The sequence below is a fragment of the Pogoniulus pusillus genome, chromosome Z (assembly GCF_015220805.1).
Source record: "Pogoniulus pusillus isolate bPogPus1 chromosome Z, bPogPus1.pri, whole genome shotgun sequence".
Classification (NCBI taxonomy): domain Eukaryota; kingdom Metazoa; phylum Chordata; class Aves; order Piciformes; family Lybiidae; genus Pogoniulus; species Pogoniulus pusillus.
The window spans coordinates 101,592,396-101,610,408 of NC_087309.1; the positions used below are offsets into that span (position 1 = coordinate 101,592,396).

Sequence of the window (18,013 nt, forward strand, 5' to 3'; positions counted from 1 at the left end):
AGTAATACATCCTTAGGGTGACAGCAGGGAATCTTGTCAAGTGGCAGCATGAGGCCAAGGCTGTGCGCAAGTTTTATGAATATGGAGATCTTTAGTATCACCCTGGGTTCCCAAGTTCATCCATGAAAGCAACAGAGTGTGAATTAGAAAAGGTTACACCTTTAGTAAGAGACGCTTAGAAGGTCTCCAAGACCACAGAGATGCTAAATGATGCTGAAACCCCATCTCCTTTCAAACTTCATGGTAACTTCATTTGACCAGAAGGGCTGTCTCCCATCACATTGAAAACCAAAACAAACAAACAAACAACAAGCAAACAAAACCCCACAGTATTTTACACAGCTTTCTAAGCTTACTGATGTCTGTGTCATCTCAGAGCCCTTTGGTCAGTGTGTCCACAGGTTGAGAGCACAGATTGTAGCCTTGGTGGTGTTGTGGCTCACAGCACTAAAGCACAGGTATTTGAGGAGGTCAACGAAATTAGAGACAGGAAACTTGTTGAGCTTAGTCAAATAGGCTAGAGGAAAAAAAGAAAGAAGATCAAACTCACTTGTCCTAGTGAGATGCTGTCACCAGTTCTGGCTAAGAGCAACCTGATGGCTTTCACAATGGGAGGAATTTAAGAAAGGCAAACCACAGCACTTCCATAATGAATCTCATGAGTTTGTGTACTGAAAACTCAGATAGAGCATGAGTAGCACCAACATAAGGTCACCCTAAAGCTGCTGCAAACCAAAAATGTACTTTCACATAGAGGCAGCAACAGAGATAGTAACACAACATACTTTACCTTGTGGTAGAAACAGTAGGAAGGCAACAAAGGCAAGGTTTGCTCCTTTAGTCAACTCATGAAGCAGGATAAAAACTTATCCTATTCACACACAGCCTAACTCTGTGCTTCCAGTGCGTCACTCCTCCAAGGGTGTCTGCAAGCTGGACAGGCAATGATAAGCATGTAGGCTTTTCCACTCGTATCCCCTTTCTGCTCCTTGGTAGGCAGAAGAGAGTCAGAACCCATTGCTTCAGTGGACCATGATCTAAGTGAAGACATGGAGTGTTCATTCCAAAAAGGAGAGGTTCAGCCCCACAGGCAGGAACTGAAAGCAGAGGGTTGATGTGGAACCTTTTTATAGATGTGTAGGCACTTAATACCCTTTATGAAAGAGTAATACATTTTTATGGTACCACTATAATTTTATTATAACCACTATATTTTAACTCTACTTTTTACAGAGCTGAAGCTAATAGACTTTGCAGCTCAGTGCATGTTAGCTGTGAAAGGTTGCTCTGAGCATCTGTGCACTGAGCTCATTATCCCCCTGGTGACCGTCTTAGTGTGGCAGGGTAAGTGCAAGTGTGGTACACCCAAGAGAAGAGAGATGCTGGATTTCTCCTTCTAACCCTCAATTCTGCAGCCATACCTGCCTATTCATGCAGATGCAGAGGTGTAACTCTGCACAGAGAAGTGGTTTTAAAAAGAGATTTTCATTGTTGCAGCTTTTGCTCTTAGTATAGTATATGAAAGATAAAGGAGCAGCATAAAACCAACTGAGGAGTCCACGGCATGCAAAACAAGCTTGAAAGCTGAGTAGGTGCACCATGCAGAGGCTAACAATATAAGTATGTTGTCTGATCCTCTGAGCTCTGGACACTTCTGAAACAGCAGTCCTTGGTCTGTAGTCTGTGGAACACTGACAGCTCAGGTCCTCCTCCTGAAGCATGCAAGAAAGATGGCTGGAAAAATACACGTTATGCTGAGAACACATGTGAAAAACACACATCATGGTGCAAGCCTGTCAAGGGGGAGAGGTCTCACAAACTACAACAAGGGCAAGTGTAGAATTTTGCTTCTGGGAAAGAACAACCTCATGTATCAGCATAGGCTGACCTACAGGAGAACAATGCAGAGGAGAGGGACCTGAGGGTCCTGGTTGTTGCTAGCAGGTGAAGAGTGGTTCTCCTCCACTTCTATTCTGTCCTAGTGTGGTCATATCTGGAATATTGTGTCCAGTTCTTGGGCAGTTCTGGCCTACTCTCAGGCCTGCTGAGGTTGGAAAGGGTGGAGAATTCTAGAAGGTTTGGGTCTGGTAGGCTTGGCCTGGTTTGTGAATGCATTAATTCTATCTGAGTATCTTCTGTATATATATATATATATATATATATATATATATATATATATGCTTGTCAACAGAATCTCCATTTAAACTTCCAACCAGTGTGCAGCATTTTTTCATTTTGCTCCCCAAAAGGAGCCAATATCATTCCTGTCCTCTGGTCTTGAGTGGCTTGTGGCTCATGGCAGTCCAGTCATTGCACGCTGGAATGGGCTGCCCGGGGAGGTGGTGGAGTCGCCGTCCCTGGAGCTGTTCAAGGCAGGATTGGATGTGGCACTTGGTGCCATGGTCTAGCCTTGAGCTCTGTGGTAAAGGGTTGGACTTGATGATCTATGAGGTCTCTTCCAACCTTGGTGATACTGTGATACTGTAAACCAGGACACTGATACACCTCCTGGAACTCTTCAGCTTCTGGAGGTTGGTAATTGCTGTTTTCTTAAAGGTACATTGGCTCAAACTGCCAGACTATGTAATGCCAGTTGCCCTGGGTGATATAACAGCACCAGCCTCACGGAAGTTCTCACACTGCAATTAATCCCACAGGGATTAATTAATTTCTGACAGTACTTAGTTTGAAAATTATGGTGGCCATTTATTGAATCGCTTTATCATTCAAGCAATTTATTGAACCACAGCTGAAGACAGAGACTTGGATTGCTTCTGGCTTCCCAAGGCAAGGGAAGCCCTGTGTACTAGAAAATGAAGTTACAGATCCTCATTTCTACAGGTTTTCAAAACTGGGGCATCTGGTTTGAGCTGAGCTCTGATAGTTGATAGTCTTAATAGCAACATGGAGCCATACAGAATCATAGCATGGTCTGGATTGAAAGAGACTTCCAAAGGTCATCTGGTCCGACCCCTTCTGCAGTAAGCAGGGGGATGCTCAATTAGATCAGGTTTCCTAGAGCCCTGTTGAGCCTCACCTTGAGTGTTTCCAGGGATGGAGCCTCAGCTACCTCCCTGGGAAACCTGTTTCAGTGTTCCACTACCCTCACAGTTAAGAATTTGTTCCCAACATCCAACCTAAATTTTCTCTTCTCTAATTTGAAGCTGTTTGAAGCCCTTCATCCTATCAGTACAGGCCTTTGTGAACAGTCTCTCTCCATCCTTCTCGTAGGCCCCTCTTTAGGTACTGGAAGGCCATTATTAAGTCTCTCTAGAGCTTTATCTTCTCCAGGCTGAACAACTTCAGCTAATAACAGCTTGGTATTAGTGCTACTTCAGCCCTGGAACAGTGAGCAAAGTGCTACACTGGAACAGGATAGAGAGATAACCATTCAGGGATAATTCATACCTTATGTACAGTGATGCTTGCTAAAGTCTGGATCACCTTTTTCATTTTCTTACCACTAGACACCTTGCCCTCATGAACTCAAACTGCAAAAGTTGGAATGAGTTGCTTGAAGGCTTGAAATGTGTGGCCAGATCATGAATCGATGGCTTCTGTGAGCAGTGTGCAGCTCTAATAGTTGCAGAAAGCCAGTCTTAGCTTAGCAAAAATAGAAACGACATAAACTGATGATGCAGTGGTGGCAGTGTTGTTATCAGCTACCATCTGTAAGGGTGCTGCATCATCAGAAGGCACTCTTGCAGGAAATAGATCATCCTTGCTTCTCTCTCTTTTTTTTCTGATCAGCATAGTAAGTGTTTTCTTTAATTTGTCCAGGAAAAAAAACAGTTTGTCCCTTTTATTATTGTGTAGAGTGGAGGAGTCCTGGAGAAGGCTGACGTCTTGGTTCCAAAGTGCACCAGTGCACAGGCTCTGCTCGAAGATAGGAATACTCCCATGCTGCTTTCTTTGCTGACTTTAGCAGCTGCACACCAAACCACAAAGTTCTTTGCCCAACATTGCCTGTCAGCAGCTGGATGATGTTCTAAGGGTTTTGAGTGACGCCTGAACGCTTCATGGAGTGCTCAGTTGAGGTGCTGGGAAACACCAGAAGATGCTAACAAAACTGACAGCCTTACTAAGCATGGACAGGAGCTCCCACTGGGACCTGCTGAACAGAATTAAGAAAAGCATTAAGCAGCCAGAAACACACTTCTCATGCCCAGAGAGGCCTTGCAGACAGTGGTACTCTGGGCTGTAAACACATCAACACTTGCAGGCTCTGGATGAAGTCCCACAAGGCCACATTTTTGCGTGCTTAATTCACAGGCAGCCTTGAGAAAGCAAGTCCTGACTCTGCACCACTGTAGGTATGGCATGAGTGACTAAGAAACACAGAGGAGATCTTATACCTGAATCTGAGTCCTGCTTCCTCACCCCTGATATTTTCCCCCACCCTCACTCTTCCTGGGGCTTACTTGAGAGCCTATTTTCAAAATCACCTCAGGCATGTGGGCTGCTCTGTGAATGTGCAACACTTGAGCGCCTTGGTTCCTTTGAGAACGTCCTCTATGTGTTTGGATCCTCTGGTGTCACACTCGTGGTAGAAATCCTGCAAAATCACACTGCACAGCCATCTGTGTAGGCAAATTCTCTTGCCAAATTCCTGTCACTGAGATGATGCATCATACAGGAAAGAAACAGTTATGTGTGCCACTGCTTGCCAGAACATGCACACACCCTACCTCTGTGCAGGCAATCACGCTGTTATCTGATGATTTGGAGGTGCTCCATGCCAGACCTTTTAAGTTGAAATGCACATGGTAAATGTCTAGAAACCTAATGCTCTTCTCCACGCTGAGGACTGGAGCTGTGTTTGGTGAGGGAAGAAAGGGAGGACTGCCAGATCACCTAGAAAGTTGCTATCAGAACCGGCGAGGTCTCAGATCTGATTTCCTTTTGCATCTCTGCATTACTTCCCCTAGAGCAAAGGCAGTTCTTCACTCAATGCCTATTGCTGTTCAGGATGCAAATTAGCAGTCACCATCTCTGTGGCACTACATCAGAAAAGCCAGGGGACTTTTCATCCTCTCTCAGTGGAAACAAGCATGTTACTCCCCCATTCATCTATGCTACATAACAATAAATATCTCTGCCATATCTGGACATTCCTAAAATCTCCAGATTCTACTCTTCTTGAACTGGCCTTTACTAATTTTTGTGCTAGCCCAGGCTGCAAAGACACTGGCATGTGTTGAAGCCTCCTGGCAGATACCACTGTTGTCCAGAAACAGCAGAGATTTCAGATGATGTTTAGGGGCCACCTGGTTCTCACCAGGCTAGCACATAGACCCTCCTCTACTCTTTGATGGCTTTCAGGCACATTTGACACAGCACAAGTGTGGCCTGACTAACTGTTGATCTTCTGAACAGCTTGATGACAACATTTTACAACCATGTAATCAGCCTCTCTTCTGGAAGAGGTTCCAGACCCAGGAGCCTGTAGGGCACAGATGTTGTGGAGAGAAAATACCCCCAGCAGCAGACAGCATTGCAAAGGATGCAGCTTAGCTCCATTGGTAGGATGGGCAATGCTTGTCTGCTCAACAATTCCTTTAGGCAACCCTCTGCACATGAAAACATCTGTCCACTATGAGGCCCAAACAACGTTTCAGAGTGTCCCTCACCAAGGTTCAGACAGGAATCTCCTCCCAAATGCAGATGAGTGAATGGTGTAGTCTTGTATTACAGGGCTAATGGCTTCATCCTGTCTTCTCAGCACTCAACGCTTCTGCCTGCCCTTCCCTGGGTATACCTTAGAAGCAGATTTTTCTACACTCTTGTTCTGTTTCCCATTTTGCATGGGGACCATAACTAAAAGAGCTGCAGTTGTATATACACAAGGAGCTCTGAGATGAAAAATAATTCTACATGCAGGACTTTGTCTTAAGTGTGCTACGATTGTAAGCCATTGGTCTACTCTAAAGAGAAATCTTGCAGACCTTTCCAGGGATAGCTGCTGATACCCATTTGTCTTTGGTGCATTTGGGAGAGCAAAACCACCAGTGAGTTACAGACCCCACTTTGCCACCTCTAAAGCCTGTCTGAAGAAGCAATATGCCATAATATCTCAGAGTCATTTCCACGTCATGATAGTCCTGCAGTTGAACTCATGATTTTCTGAAGAGACATCCCTAAGGAGTCTCTCAAGCACAATGTTCAGATATATTCAGCTGAAACCAGGAAACTTCATCATATTTGTGAGATCATGCTGAGGAAGCACTCCAGGTTGCTTGAGCCAAATTCCTCAGTGCTGTTTGCCTACCTGTTTGCTAGTAAGGCATGAACCTGCAAGGCTGCCTATAACCTGTGTGCACTGCTGCTGGTTACCCTTGGCTATGAGAGGAGGAGGAGAGGATATGCAGCCATCTGATGGGCCATGGAACCACAGCAGTTCTGAAAGTGACTATCTGGGTGAAATCAGAGTACACAGGGAAAAGTGGAAGCAGCAGGATTACCAGGACTTCACTAGTTTGTTCAGTTGAACAAACCACTTTAACCCTCAATCATCTGCATACACTCTTTCAGACCAAAGGAAAACATAATCCTCAACCTCTGTGAAGACAACTTAATCCAAGATATGGAGTTTAAATGAACAGGTTTACTGTGCATTTGCAACAGACAGCAAAAGCACCTGGTAACCCCTGACCATCACCTCTCCATACATCACTTCCCTGTCTCTTCATTCAAAGGCATTTCTTTTTCTTTCTACAGGGTAGAAAGCAAAGCAGGTGCTTTGACATTGTCATGGTTTAATTGCAGCCAGCAGCTGAACACCACGTAGCTGCTTGCTCACTCCTCCCAGTAGGATGGGGAAGGGAACTGGAAAAAAATCCCTCCAAACTCTTGGGTTAAGAACAGTTTAATAATTAAAGTAAAATATAATAATAAGGGTAACAATAAAATATGCTAACAATAAACTAAAAGAGGGAGAAATAAAAGACAAGTGATACACAATACTATTGCTCACCACCTGCTGACTGATACCCAAGCAGCAGCCTGTCCTCACTGGCCAACTTCCCCTCTGAGCATGATGGTATGGAATACTCTTTAGGCAAGCCTGGGTAGTTGCCCTGGACTTGCTCCTTCCTAGCTTCTTGTGCTTCTGCCCACTAGCAAAATATGGGAAGCTGAAACATCACTGATTTCCTAGCAACAACTTAAAACCTGTTATCAACATTTTTCTCATATTGAATAAAACCCACAGCACTATTATAGCTACTAAGAAAGAAAATTCTGCTATGTCTCAGATGGAACCAGGGCTGGCACAGCCCCTTTTACATGCTGATGTGGTGAGCAACAAGACAAAATCCCACTTCTAGCACCAAGCAGCTCGAAAGGGATTTATCTAGCAGAATTTTCCAGGTGATGGAAATGCAGACCCAGAATATCTGGATGAAGTCATGCTGTGATGGTTTGGGTGTTCCCTGCCCTCCCCCCTTTAGAAATCCCCCAGACTAGACTCAGCCAGCTCTGGAAATATGAATGAAGCTATTTATTTACAGCTGGATCAATATACAAGCAGATATTTACAGTATATATAGTTACATACAGAAATATACAAGGTAAAAGGTAATACAGAAGCACAACTCCCCTCCCAGAAACCTGAGTCCTCAGAAGGGGACTCTCAACCACCCCTGCACCTTCCCCCTGCCCCTCTCAATCTTACCCCAGTCCCAAGGAAGAATAGAGGTTCAGTCAGAGGCTCAGGAAGCAAAGTGGATTAGTCCAAAATGGAGGGTGAGGTTAGAGGGATGCAACCCAACCAGCAGCCCCAGTGAGAGTGGTTATCTAATGCTTTTATTTCTTGTTCCTATGTTTCTCAGCAAGCCTGTGAGTGAAGTAGACATCACCACCGTTTTCTTTCCACAGCCTGTAATCTAGTTCTTCTCACCAAAACATTCTAACTTGCTTCAAACTAGCACACATGCTCTTGTGTCCCTCATCTGTGATGCCACTTAGCTGAGGCATTTCACTTTTTCCTGTTTCTCGTGTTCCTTTGGCAGAACCTGAGATACTCTGACCTTCTCCAACACGATTGTCATCCCACGAATAGCAACTCAGTAGGATATAGCTGGAGCTCTGGAGAGATTTTTCCACCTGGACTGTTCATCTCTCACAACATAGGGGATTTATTCACTTCATTTTTTTGGTCCTTTAATTTTATAAACCTCTTGAATGAAGAACACCTCAGGCCTGACAAGCAATTCTCTTAAAAGATGCATAAATATCCTTGGATGCCTATTTAGTACCACGCTAGATGAACACTAAAAAAAGAACACCTATATGGATAGCAGGCCTTACTGCTGAAACTCTAAATGCAAAATGAATAATTTCAAGACAAACTGGGCCTTGGCATTAATGTAGCCAGCTGAGGTTCAGGAAAGTTAATTCCAAAAGGCTCTCAGGATGTAGGCTTTCAGTCCTACTGAGGTGAGATTATGTGTGAATCATAGAATCATAGAATCAACCAGGTTGGAAGAGACCTCCAAGATCATCCAGTCCAACCTAGCACCCAGCCCTAGCCAATCAACTAGACCATGGCACTAAGTGCCTCATCCAGGCTTTTCTTCAACACCTCCAGGGATGATGACTCCACCACCTCCCTGGGTAGACCATTCCAATACAAATCACTCTCTCTGTCAACAACTTCCTCCTAACATCCAGCCTAGACTTCCCTCCGGCACAACTTTAGACTGTGTCCCCTTGTTCTGTTGCTGGTTGGCTGGGAGAAGAGACCAACCCCCACCTGGCTACAGCCTCCCCTCAGGCAGTTGTAGACAGCAATGAGGTCACCCCTGAGCCTCCTCTTCTCCAGGCTAAACAACCCCAGCTCCCTCAGCCTCTCCTCATAGGGTTTGTGTTCCAGACCCCTCACCAGCCTTGTTGCCCTTCTCTGGAGACGTTCCAGCACCTCAACGGCTCAAGTCATGCTTGCTTCTAAGTACATTCCTGAGCAGGGAAGGTCTTAAACAATTGTTTAAATGCTTTTCTGAAGCACGACCTCATAAGTTAGAGAGTGCATGACAGCAACTATTTCTTGGTGAGCCTATCAGTGCCCTGATAAATGAAAAGCATCACAGGTCCATGGGAACTTCCCAGCTATTGCTGATGCTTGAAAAGTGTGAGAGAAAGCTATGCTCTTTTCATACAATGTTCTTCAAAGTGCCAAGTAAATTGTTTTCACTTGATTACAGCAAGCAGTCAGCTTTGCAGAAAACAGTTTATTAAATACATGAGAATTGTTTGCTGCACCTAATTACAGACAAAATACTGTGAATAAGGCATGCACTTTGCACAGACATCAAAGACTATCTTGATAATGTTTTAAATCACCTTTAATTCTTTAAGGCCATACCAATACAAATTTAAACCAAAACAAAACAAAAGAAACCCAAGAATGACATGCCACACTGCAACAGCAGCAAATGCTGTATGTGCAGACAATGAAATCAATCTCTAATGCAGCAGAACCAGACTTCTTAATGATTATCATAAGGGAATAAAAAACAGAGCTGAAGTGCAGTAAAGATCAGAACATCTTTGGAGTGGTTGGATCAGTAAAAGTGAATGTCATACTCTAATTGGCACATGACTGAACCCATTCTTTTCAAAAGCCTAATTATCTGTCAGCTGAGGAAGGGATGAAACTCAAATACCATTAAAGAGGAAAAAAACCCAACCCTCTTAATTTTATTTCCTTCATACTGAGTGCACTTTTGTACTGCAACACTGAAAGGACCTTTTTCAGGCAGACATCTGGCTGAAGTGTGGCAGACAGTAGTACAACATACATTTGTTTACCCAGTCTCAATTAATGAAGAGTGGAGTGCAGCAGGATAAAAGCAAACAACCAAACAAAAAAAAGCCACAACTGAAAATCAGTTCTCAGCTGGCACACCTGACAGACCACTTTGTTGACCATATCAGGCTTCACCTGAGAAGGTCCTTACCCTGCATGAAGTTTTCTTCCTAAAACTACACTGCAGAAATGGCACCCACATGGGTCAAAACTTATCCAGCTGATGGATGAAAGGATTATAGCTCTGGAAACACATCTGGGGATCTGGGGAGCAAAGCAAGTTGTGGAATCTTTCCTCACTTACAGCAGTAAAGCCTTTTTGCTCGTTTTTCTCAGGTCGCTGTGCAACTCCCAAAAAAGAGAGCAATCTGAGGGTAATGATTGTACAGGTAGCTCTGGAAATGGAAGGTAACTGCCAAATTTGCTCACACTTTCAAGAAATGATTTAGTTACCTCTCCCTCCTCCTCAGATATTCTCAATTTGCAAAGTTCGAGGGATTAAAATGCATCCCCAATAAATTGTTGTGTATATAATCTCTCAAGTGCAGGGGCAGGAGATCAATGTAATAAGGGACCCTGAGTACCAAAAACTGCGTTTAGAGTGGAAATTACACAGTGCTGCTCATGCTAAGGTCTCTGCCTTAAATAGCTGACTATGACTGGGGCTAAGTCATAGAATTATAGAACCATAGAATCAACCAGGTTGGAAGAGACCTCCAAGATCATCCAGTCCAACCTAGCACCCAGCCCTAGCCAGTGAACCAGACCATGGCAATGAGTGCCTCATCCAGGCTTTTCCTGAACACCTCCAGGGACTGTGCCTCCACCACCTCCCTGGGCAGCCCATTCCAATGCCAATCACTCTCTCTGCCAACAATTTCCTCCTAACATCCAGCCTAGACTTCCCTCCAGCACAACTTGAGACTGTGTCCCCTTGTTCTGTTGCTGGTTGTCTGGGAGAAGAGGCCAACCCCCACCTGGCTACAGCCTCCCTTCAGGTAGTTGTAAGCAGCAATGAGATCAGCCCTGAGCCTCCTCTTCTCCAGGCTAAACAACCCCAGCTCCCTCAGCCTCTCCTCACAGGGTTTGTGTTCCAGGCCCCTCACCAGCTTTGTTGCCCTTCTCTGGATATGTTCCAGCACCTCAACATCTCTCTTGAATTGAGGGGCCCAGAACTGGACACAGGACTCGAGGTGTGGCCTGACCAGTGTTGAGTACAGGGGAAGCGGCATTGGGTCTCTTGGCTACCTGGGCACACTGCTGGCTCATCTTCAGCCTACTATCTACCAGCACCCCCAGATCCCTTTCTTTCTGGCTGCTCTCCTGCCACTCTGTCCCCAGCCTGTAGTGCAGCTTGGGGTTGTTGTGGCCAAAGTGCAGAACCCTGCACTTGGCCTTGTTCAATCTCATCCCATTGGCCTCTGTCCACCCACCCAGCCTGTCCAGGTCCTTCTTCAGGGCTCTCCTACCTTCCAACAGATCAACACCTGCTCCTAGCTTGGTGTCATCTGCAAACTTACTGATGCTGGACTCAATCCCCTTGTCCAGATCACCAATAAAGATGTTGAAGTCTCCAAATTCCACTGGGTCAGTTTGGATGGATGATTCCCCACGGCTCCTTTCAGCATCCTCAGATGAGGTATTTTTCTGTTGATGTAGTTGGTGTGGGTTTGGTTTGTTGTTTGGTTTTATTTTGGGTTTTTATTTTGAGATTGAAAAAAAAAAAAAAAGGTGGGGGTAGGGAGGGGAGAAAGAAAGGGAAAAAATAAAACAGTTTGTCCTGCAACATACTGCTCTTCAGACATAATTCAATTACAGGAGCAATTACAGGACTGACAATGTGTACACTGAAGGCATCACAGTGACTGGAAGGTGGTGCCTACACCAGCACGCCATTAGTATCAGCCAGATTCTGTCTTGAAACCAGTGACCCATGGTGGAAAGCAAACAAAAGCCTCTAGAGACTGGCATGCCTTAGGCAGCAAGCTAAATCCTACTGGCAGGTCTCCACCTGCAGAACTGTAAATGGGTTGCCAGCATGCAAAGTTCTAAATAAAGGATATTGAGCTCTCTTCTGACTCAGAACTAAGCTGAAGACAATGCAGATCCATCTAGTTCACAATGGAAGAGAATGGAGGGGTGGGGGTGGTGGTGGGGGGGTGGGGTGGTGGAAATCAGCTGCTGTGCTGCAGAAATCTATGCTTTTCTCTCTTTTTTGTCTGTTTTCTTTTTTTTGGCATTTGGGCCAACTCACAGAAGAAGTTAGGAAGACCAACCAGGAAAACAATTAGTGCAACTGGTGGGGCCATGGAGACTCAGATATAGCTACAAACAGAAGATATGCAGGAAACAAGACAGTATACCACTGCCTTGCATAGGTACTATTAGGGCCACATAGGTAGGTGTTCTGCAAAATCAAAACCTCCTACTAGTGGAAGCATGCACTGATATGTAAATTGACACCAGACAAGCAAAACACTGGAGAAACACATTACAAGCGGCCTCAGATGATTTCTGATCTAGCAGAAGGAGCTTCAGAAGTTACTTTTGAGGCACAACGAAAGGGCCTAGCATTTCTGAAAAGATCCCTACTCACTCCAAGGCATGAGAAATGAGGTTCTGTAAAAGGCTCCTGAACACCCTAATAACAAGGTTTATATCTTCAGCTGGAGTTTTCAAATTCATCAGTTTGTGGGGGGCTGGCTTGCGATCTACTACATGCAGCAATTTCCAGGCTGCATCCCTTTAATATTGCTTTTTTTGCAAAAGTCTTTGGTATCACAAGAAGGAGCAGCTACATTGAAAATTTAGACATAAACTTCTTGTTTGAAAGTGTATTACACCACATGGGCTGTAAACTGCCTTGCTGGAGAAAAGAGATGACTTTAGACTTTAGACCAGCACCTGAAGGATGGAGTCAAGGCACTCTGATTTTCCCAGTGTCATAGGCACCAGCACAGGCTGGGGGCTGCCCTGCTGGAAAGCAGTTCCGTGAAGAAAGACCTTGGAATCCAGCAATGTGCCCTTGTGGCCAAGAGAGCAAATGGCATCCTGGGGTGCAGCAGGAAGTGTGTCCAGCAGGTCTAGGGAGGTTCTTCTCCCCCTCTACTTTGCCTTGGTGAGACAACACCTGCAATACTGTGTCCAGTTTTGGGCTCCCCATTTCAAGAAAGACAGGGACCTGCCGGAGAGAGTCCAGCAGGGAGCCACAAGAATGACTGGGAAACTTGAGCATCTCCTCTACAAAGAGACTGAGAGCCCTGGGGCTTGTAGTCTGGGAAAGAGTAGACTGAGAGGAGATCTGATCAATTTATACAAATATCTGAGGAGTGGGTGTCAAGTGGACAGGGCCAATCTCTTTTTGGTGATCAGAAGTGATTCTATGATTCTATGATTCTATGACCAGGAGCAATGGCTACAAATCGGGATACAGAAGGTTTCACCTCAGCCAGAGGAGAAACTTCTTTACAGTGAGGGTGTCAGAGCACTGGAACAGGCTGCCCAGAACTGTTGTGGAGTCTCCTCCTCTGGAGACTTTCAAGACCTGCCTGGATGCGTTCCCGTGTGAACTACCCTAGGGGATCCTGCCTTGACAGGGGGGTTGGACTCGATGATCTCTGGAAGTCCCTTCCAATCTCTAAAGTTCTGTAATTCTGTGTTTGTTTGTTTTCTGACAGCTTGGTGTTCTGATTTGGAACCTTTTAAAGACCTGTAACAGGCTTTCAGCTCTCAGTGGAGATGGAAAACTGATGCAGTATAGATGGAAAACTGATGGTTGGTGTTTTAAGACTTGCCCAGGTACAGCTGACCATGCCAGGCGGCTGGGAAATGCACGAGACACAAACATCTTGCAATTCTCTCCTGCCTGTCTCTGTCACACGACTGCAGTATGCTACAATTTCCACCTGTCACAATCTTATCAAAACCAAAATGAATGTGTATGTGACTGTCTATTTGCTATGCTGACAGATTCTAAGCAGAGGGTGGAGAAGGAACTGCAAATGCAATGTCAGAATTTTGATAAACAAGGTTTGTGCACTGTGAAAGCACAAAACCAAGAATCTTGGGCTTGAATTACATCCAAGTTTCATTTGGCAGCAATTATGGCTGCAGTGGGTATGGAACAAGGACTGGAATCCATCACTTGATCAGGCTGATATTTGTTTACAGGGGCAAGCTCACAACTGTTACTACAGCTAACAGTTTCTGATGGTAATCAAAGAGGAGCTGCTTTCATTAAAGAGCATCTTTGAATGCTCTGCAGAGACTTCAACAGGCTGAGCTAATCACTGGATCCTTTGGGAGCATTTGGGTACTGCATATTCATTTGGGTATCACTCACATTCACAGTTGGCAGACTGCTTCTGCAGGAGGCGCTGCTGGGAAAGGTGGATTCTTTTTAGTTCGGTATTAAAGGCTGGTTGTTATTTTTTCCCTAAATGAAGATTAATGAAGAGACACTATAAAGAAAGATGGAGAGTTTGTGGGTTTTTTATTATTTATTTCTTTTTTTAAAATTTTCAAGCTGGTAAGTGATCATCTGTGCAGAACAAGATAATATAAGTTTGGCACCCCCCCCATCTACCACGACATATTGATTCCTTCTACAGAAGGCACTAATTACTGGCTTAAAACAGGAAAGGAACAGCAGAAAGAAAGTCTTACCATGACACACAAAATAAAGCCCTGCTAACTGGCACAGCTTCATAGCACAGTTCTCAGTTACCTACAACAGTGGTGATCATAGCAGCAATGGTTAGCATTTTTACAAGTACCACGTACACGTACAAATGTCAGAACACCTGGAAAACATGCAAAGTTTCAACAGCAACATCACTGAATCAGACAATGCATAGAATCATTATTATTATTACTATTAATAATAATAATAATATGGCAAGACAGTGAGACTTTTTCTCATAAAACAAAAAGGGAATTAACAGAATCTACTCTTTTTTTTTAAATTTAATTTTTTTAACAAACTTTTATTTAAAAAGCTGAGTTGTCCTTAAAGTCACTGAGCAGAAGTTAGCCTTAGAGAGAGGTTTAACTTGGAGAATAAATTGTTCACTTAGGAGAATTCGCATTGTTAGGTGGAAATTTGGTTCTATTTAAGCAAGATATATTTTTCAGCTGCTGGTTTGGGAGAAGCAGGATTAATCTTGTCAGTCTACAAAATGGGAGAAAACATTCACATTAAAAGATTAGAAAGATTAAACATTGCATGCAGGGAAAGATAAAAGACTTACTGTAGCTGTTTCTCCCTAGCACTGCTCACCATGAGACCAAGGGTTGTCATAGCAAAAATGCTTTTCAAAGGCAGACTTAAGCCAGAAGATAATTAAAACAAATGCAAAAGATTTTCTAATTCCAGTGTAAAAACAAAGCAGGATATTAAAGGATAAGGATTATGCTAGCCTTCCTTAAGAAAAAAAAAACACAAGTATTTCCATTTTTGCCAGGCTTGCCCTCTGCCTTTCACTCCTATCTTCACCATACTCAGATACTCTGCCACTTCTTTTTCTTCCCGTCTTGAACGTTTGGTCTACCCTGACAGGTCTCAAGATGATCCTGAGAGATGGGACACACAGACAAAAAACACTGACAACTCAACTATGGCCAAATGATATCCTTCCCTGTAGACTTCAGATCCATTTCCTCCAGTGGGGCTAGTCATAGGCTTACAGCTAAATGCAGTTTATAGGCCGACTCAGTGGAAGCAGGCACCATGGGCATGCATTTCTCAGAGTTCTCTGCACAACCAACACCATATCGTCGCTGGCAGCAGCACCACACTGCTTGCCAGCACTGCCACAAATGGGAGCAAAATCAAGGTCTCACCACTTCTTCCTCTGACAGCTTTCAGACTCCATTAAGAAGTTTCATGTTACTTTTTCTCTGTGTATTGCTGAATGCTGTGGGTATTTCTGCACCTACAATTCTCAGTGAGAAAGCTCCTGCAGAAGACAAAGCTTGCTAGACCTGAGCCAAATGCATCATGAAAAAAACAAAGGTAATTTATACCTGGGCATTGTTTGGTGCAGGTTCAGAGTCAAAGCCACCAAGAGATTTGTCCTCCTACAGGAGTGTTATCAAAATCAGTCTGAAGCCAGTTACTACTGTCTTGCCTTCTGCATCTATGGCTTGCACCCACTGCTGAAGAAAGAGGCTGAAACGTTCCTCCTGCATTGGCTTGTTTTCAGGATGGAAATTTGGTATATAGCAAGTGTATTAAATGCATAATAGTAGAAGATTCCTGGCAGGAGTAATGTGGTGCAGGCCAGGGACTACTTAAGGCTGTGATGTATGTCAGATGAGAACATGCCATAGTAATAAGGAGAACAGTCCCAGCAAAATGCAGCCTTCAGAAAGCAGACCAAATTCTAGGCATAACAAGTGTTGGAGTAATCTTTGTTGACAAAAAAAACAGATGAAGTGGCAGGGCTAGTATCTGTAATATCAAGATTTTATTTTTCTAGTGTAAAAATAATACAGCACTTTTGTCCAAAAGCTTTCCTTTGCATTTTCTTCATTATTTCCCCTTCACTTGGCCGTTTTCAGAGTGTTGTTTGTTTTGTTTTGATTTGATTTGCTTGTTTCTCACTTACAGACTGTATAAAACAGTAGTAAACAAACCCCAGAAAGGTAGATTCCCAAGGCATTGTGAGAGTGCTAAACATTTCTTCTCATCCACACTGAAACTACACCCCAATGAATGTCAATGACAGCAAGCACCTACCTCACCAGCCTCTTAAACACTGTGCAACAAATTTCTATTCATTAAGAAAGATCAAATTAAAATCTGAGAAGTACTGATTTTTTTTTTTCCCAGAGACTGCTGAGTGTAAGAATAAAACATCAGCCAAAAGCACCCTAATCCCTGTGGAACGTTTAAGCCCTTTCCCAATGCACAGACAACTCATTTAATGGCATTCTGTATAACAAAACAAATAGAATTTTCTCCGCATTACCAACTGATGTTCAACAAGCCAGTGAAAAACAGAGGGGGAAAAAAAACATCCTTGCTGAGGACAGGCTCCAAAGACTATGTTAAAAAAACATTAGTTCATGTAACGAGCAAATTTTGTGCCAAACTGATTTTTTTTTTTCGCTATCAGATTAGGAATTAAAGCTTTAGACATCACCACTGCTTTGAACTCGTTCCAGCAAATGGCTAGTATGAAACTTTTCAATAAGCTCACAGGTGTCACCTCTGCAAATGTCTCTCTGCTAACTTCCAGGAAGGGTTGAGGTGCTGGAGGACACCTTCAGCAGAGCTTTGCAGGGCCTCAGCCAGAGATGGTACAGTGGGGAGGAACAAGCTAGCACCTGGTTCACACAAATGAAGCTCAAAACAGTTGTGATGGTTTGGGGGTTACCCCGCCCCCCCACACTTTTGAATTTGCCCCAGCTAACTCAGACGGACCCTGGGACCAGGGGCGCAGAGAAACCCAGCTTGTCCTCAGAAGGGGCACTCCATCACCATCTGAAATTATGCTGCTGTGAAAGAGGTGTAACAGTGGTGTCCCTGGTGGCCCTTAGCTTTCCAAAACCCTCGGGGAGATGGGGAGTGGCCCCATGTATCCATCATATGCTGTCCACGGGGAAAACACGGTCATTATTTGTGCTTAAGGCCTCCCCCGTTTCTTGGTCTGCAGAAGCTTGGCTGATAGGGGTGTCCTTGGCAAGCTGCCCCAGGGGTTTTGATTCTTTTAATGTGGTGCAGCAACAACCATGCTGACTATGCAATGAAACACCGGATCTGCCAGGAGACACCAGCTGATGTGGTAATGACCCTGACCCCAAAGCAGAGCTCGGCACATGGGGACTGTCACCAGAAAGTAAAGTCCAAGTTCTTTTCGGCTAGTAACATAGCCATCCTTTATGCTGGACTGCCTTCTCTCCACACTTCTCCTCAGCTCTGAGAGCACAGATTCAGCACATACACAAAAGCAGAGAGAACAAAAAAAAAAAAAGAAAATACATCCTCTCTCAAAGACAGCAGAGCAGCCACCTCGTCACACTAACGTGAAATAAGGAACTCTCATTAAGAAGCGCAGATGCACTTCCCTCCATGTTCCATGGTGAAGAGCTGAGTCCTTCTCCACTCTAACCCAGAGGCATGAATTTGCTCATCTCAGGCAAATAAAATCACATTTCTGTGCCTTGTAAGCTCTTCCTATGCATTCCCACTGCCTCTGGGAGTTC

General features: G+C 44.3%; 1 protein-coding gene across 1 annotated transcript in view; it reads right to left on the reverse strand.

Annotated features, from left to right (window-relative positions):
* Positions 1-386: 386 nt before the first annotated feature.
* KIAA1958 (KIAA1958 ortholog) overlaps positions 387-18,013 on the reverse strand; it is a 59,413-nt gene continuing 41,786 nt past the window's right edge. The window contains exon 2 of the mRNA XM_064139911.1: positions 387-517. Coding sequence (XP_063995981.1) covers positions 387-517 — 131 coding nt within the window. The remainder of the gene's footprint in view (positions 518-18,013) is intronic.